Raw genomic sequence first — 4,012 nt, forward strand, 5'->3', positions numbered from 1 at the left:
GGGGTGGGCAAGGGAGAGGACAGAACCGGGAGACGGAAGGGGGAAAGACAGGGAGAGAGAGGAGAGAGGCAGACAGACCGACGGGTGGACCTTGGGGTTGACCATGGGGAGGGCGGTGGGCATCTGAGTGGGGCTTGGGGGGGGCAGACCCGGCTCCCCCTCAACCCCCCGCCCCCTGGGGACCCCTCTAGTCCAGGAGGCAGGGGGGATGGCGGATTCGTGCAGGAACCTCACCTACGTGCGGGACTCGGTGGGCCCAGCCACCAGCACCCTGATGTTCGTGGCGGGCGTGGTGGGCAACGGGCTGGCACTAGGCATCCTGGGGGCGCGGCGACGGTCACGCCCCTCGGCCTTCACCGTGCTCGTCACCGGACTGGCCGTCACCGACCTGCTGGGCACTTGCTTCCTGAGCCCCGCGGTGTTCGTGACCTACGCCCGCAACAGCTCGCTGCTGGGCCTGGCCCGGGGCCGCCCCACGCTCTGCGACACCTTCGCCTTCGCCATGACCTTCTTCGGCCTGGCCTCCACGCTCATCCTCTTCGCCATGGCCGTGGAGCGCTGCCTGGCGCTCAGCCACCCCTACGTCTACGCCCAGCTGGACGGGCCGCGCTGCGCCCGCCTCGCCCTGCCTGCCGTCTACGCCTTCTGCACCTTCTTCTGTTCGCTGCCCCTGCTGGGCCTGGGCCAACATCAGCAGTACTGCCCGGGGAGCTGGTGCTTCATCCGGATGCGCGCCACGGAGCCGGGCGGCTGCGCCTTCTCGCTGGCCTACGCCAGCCTCGTGGCCCTGCTGGTGGCCGCCATCGTCCTCTGCAACAGCTCCGTCACCCTGAGCCTCTGCCGCATGTATCGCCGGCAGAGGCGCCACCAGGGCTCGCTGGTGCCCGGGCCCCGGGCGGGAGAGGACGAGGTTGACCACCTGATTCTGCTGGCTCTCATGACGGGCATCATGGCCGTGTGCTCCCTGCCTCTCACGGTGAGTCCTCTCCGCAGCTGGAGGGGGAGGGGGAGGGGGAGGGCGGCACCCGGCTCTGTCCTCCAGCGGTTGCGCCCGTTTCACGGATGGGGACGCTGAGACCCCCCCCCCCCCGACGAGGCCGGAGGCTTTGTCCGTGGCCAAGCAACTCCCAGCTTTCCGGAGAAGTCTGTGCCTCCCTCCCCCCCCCGTGCTTCTGCCCTATTGGACCCCTGCTGACCCCTGGTCTCCCAGCCTTGCACATCTCTGGCACCCCTCCAAACACACCCCAACCTTCCCCTACCCCCGCGGTGATAAGGTCCACCGTTCATTGCGCAGTTGCTCTGGGTCCACCCTGTGCTCTGCGGTTTACAAATTCTCTCCGGAATAATCTTCAAATGACCCGCTGCACCCATTCCACAAGCACTTAGCAAGGAACCGAACAAAGTTCCTGTCCCGTCGCTATTTTTACCGGTGGAGGGTCATGTGTCTTGCCCACATGCACACAGAGCCAGGTCTGGACCCCAGATTCCAGGGTCTGCTTCCCCCCCACCCCCCGGCCCTTCCCACCTCAGCCCCACTCTCCCGGCCTCGCCCCTTCCCTGCAGAGCCCCTGCCTGCTTCTCCGGGGAACTGGAACGTGGCAAGGCCACCTGGTCATCCGGCCCTGTATTCTGGGCCTCGGCTTCTCTTTCTGTAAAATGCGAGGGCTGGGCTAGATTTGGGGGCCGTCCAACCTTAGGGGGTGGGGGTTACGGACAACTCAGAGGCTGGAAGGTGTGGACACACACACACACACACACACACACACACGCAGGGGCCACGGCCCCGGGACACACCCACACAACCCCAGCTCTGTCCCTCTGGGCTGGTACTTTCCTGGGACTTTCTCTCCCTCTGCACCCCGGATGCATTTCTCACTTAGGTTACATCTTATCTTATTTCCTTCCTTTTCTAAAGGGCGCCCCTCCCTCATTCCTGCCAGCGACCCAAGTGGAAGGCGGGGCGTGAGGGCGGGGGCGTGGGGGAGGGTGGGGGGTTCACGGGTGCTTCTTAATGCCCTCGCCCTGTCCCCAGGTCCGAGGCTTCACCCAGGCCATCGCCCCGGACAGCAGCGAGGTGGGGGACCTCCTGGCCTTCCGGTTCAACGCCTTCAACCCCATCCTCGACCCCTGGGTCTTCATCCTCTTCCGCAAGGCTGTCTTCCAGAGGCTCAGGACCTGGTTGTGCTGCCTGTGCCCCAGGCCTGCCCACGGCGACTCGCAGACACCCCTCTCCCGGCCCGCCTCGGGGAGGAAGGACTCAAGGGCCCCCACTGCTCTTGGGGGGAAGGAGGAGAGATGGGTGCCCCTGTCAGCCTGGGGCGAGGGGCGGGGGGGACGCTTACCCCAGGCACAGCGATCCGCCAGCACCACGGGAACGTCATCCAAAGAGGGGTCGGCGGCGGCCTGCTCCCTCTGCTGACCCGGCTGCCGCGATCTCCTGCCCTGTGTCCCGGAAGCAGGAGCCGGACACACAGGGGCGGCACGGCCGCTGGTGGACAAGCGGGGATGAGTCTCGGGGTCCTTGTCTGCTGGAATCTCGACCCCCTGAATGCGGGGGGTGATCAGCTGCTATTCCCCTATGTCTCCTTCCTCAGGGTGGCCACGGCAGGCTCTGGGAGAAGAGGGAGGGGCAGAGGGGACGTTTGTCCTGGAACACAAAAAGGACAGGTCTCTCAAAATAACTGGGGGCCTGGCCGGCCCGCTCTGGTCCTCGCTGGCCCATCTATCTCACTGTCTAAATATTTAGGGGGCGGGAAAGTTCCCGGAAGCTTCTGTGCACTCAGGTCTGCTCTGGTTCAGGTTCTGGCTCTGATCCTCATCCCTTCGGGGTGCTTGGCTGGCCCGCCCCCAAACCCCAGGGGACATCCCTGGCCTCTCCCAGGCCACTCCAAAAGCCACCCTCTCTGCTGCCTCATGAGAACCAGAGATTCTTGGACAAGCTCCCTGCCTCCCCTCACTCCTGATTTCCCATCAGACGTGGAAGAGATGGGGCGGGGGGGAGGGGGACCAGAGGAAGGAAAGATTGTCATATGCTAGGTGGCACTCTGGACACGTGCCTGGGAAGCTGCATGGCTTGGTGGCCTGCGAGATGTGGACTGTGGGGGCGGGAGCCCGGGTGCTGGCGGAGACGAGGGCGGCCCGAGGACAAGGGCACGGGAGTTACGGATCCCAGGGACCACCCGGGCACAGGGACGCAGACCCAAGTCCCTGTGCCTGTCCCTGAGTAAACAGCCGCCCGCTTACTTACAAAGCCTGACCTCAGCTCATGTGTCCTCAGAGCCCTCACAAAAATGTCATTGATTCCTTCCACAAATAGCGGGCACTGACTCTGCAGGTGTTGGAGACCCTAGACCAGTCTATGCCCCGCCCCGGGACTCCGCTGGGGTGATCGCCAGCCTTCTGGCTTCTGGCTTCATGGCCTTCGCCTGCCCACAGAGAGGCCAGAGATCAAGGGTGCTTGGGAGGGAGCTGACTGACAGGAAAGGAAGTGGTGTTTGGGGTGGTAGGCGGTGAACAGAGGGACAGCCGGGACAGCCTTTTCCCCCCAGCCCCTCCCGGTTCCCCTTTGTAGTTGCTCTAGGGTTAAAACCATAAATATGTACCTGGGGAGGGACCGGAGAGGGAGGCATGGGCTTCCCATAGAGATAACAGCAGCTGACATCATTGAGTCCTCTGCTCTGCGGGGGGGGGGGGGGTGCACCCTCTCTCCAGACTGCTCTTATTGGAGCCTTTCCACAGAAGCTGGAGTGAAGGCCCAGAGAGGGCAATCGCCAGCCTTGGGTCACACAGCGAGGAGGAAGCACAGTCTAAGGGTGCAGTTGATCTTTCTATCTCCGGAACCCAGCTCGCTTGGCTAGTGGCGGTGCCTCCCTGGGCCCTGGCTTCCTTTTGTGCAGAAGGGCGATGATAACGTAGTATTCAGTTCACAGGGCTGTGCTCAGGATGACCCCGTTCCCCCTGGAAAGCAGCGTAGCACAGTGCTTTCCTGGAATAAATACCCCAAGACGCGTTA

General features: G+C 64.0%; 1 protein-coding gene across 1 annotated transcript; it reads left to right on the plus strand.

The window, feature by feature from the left end:
• On the plus strand, positions 1-4,012 carry PTGIR (prostaglandin I2 receptor). The gene is made up of 2 exons (XM_047077798.1): positions 1-976; positions 2,033-4,012. Exons 1-2 carry the CDS (start codon positions 209-211, stop codon positions 2,417-2,419), a joined length of 1,155 nt encoding a protein of 384 aa, XP_046933754.1. The 5' UTR covers positions 1-208; the 3' UTR covers positions 2,420-4,012.

Source organism: Lynx rufus, unplaced genomic scaffold (assembly GCF_022079265.1).
Source record: "Lynx rufus isolate CCGP_SWC_20201006 ecotype Redwood Valley unplaced genomic scaffold, mLynRuf1.p SCAF_16, whole genome shotgun sequence".
Lineage (NCBI taxonomy): Eukaryota > Metazoa > Chordata > Mammalia > Carnivora > Felidae > Lynx > Lynx rufus.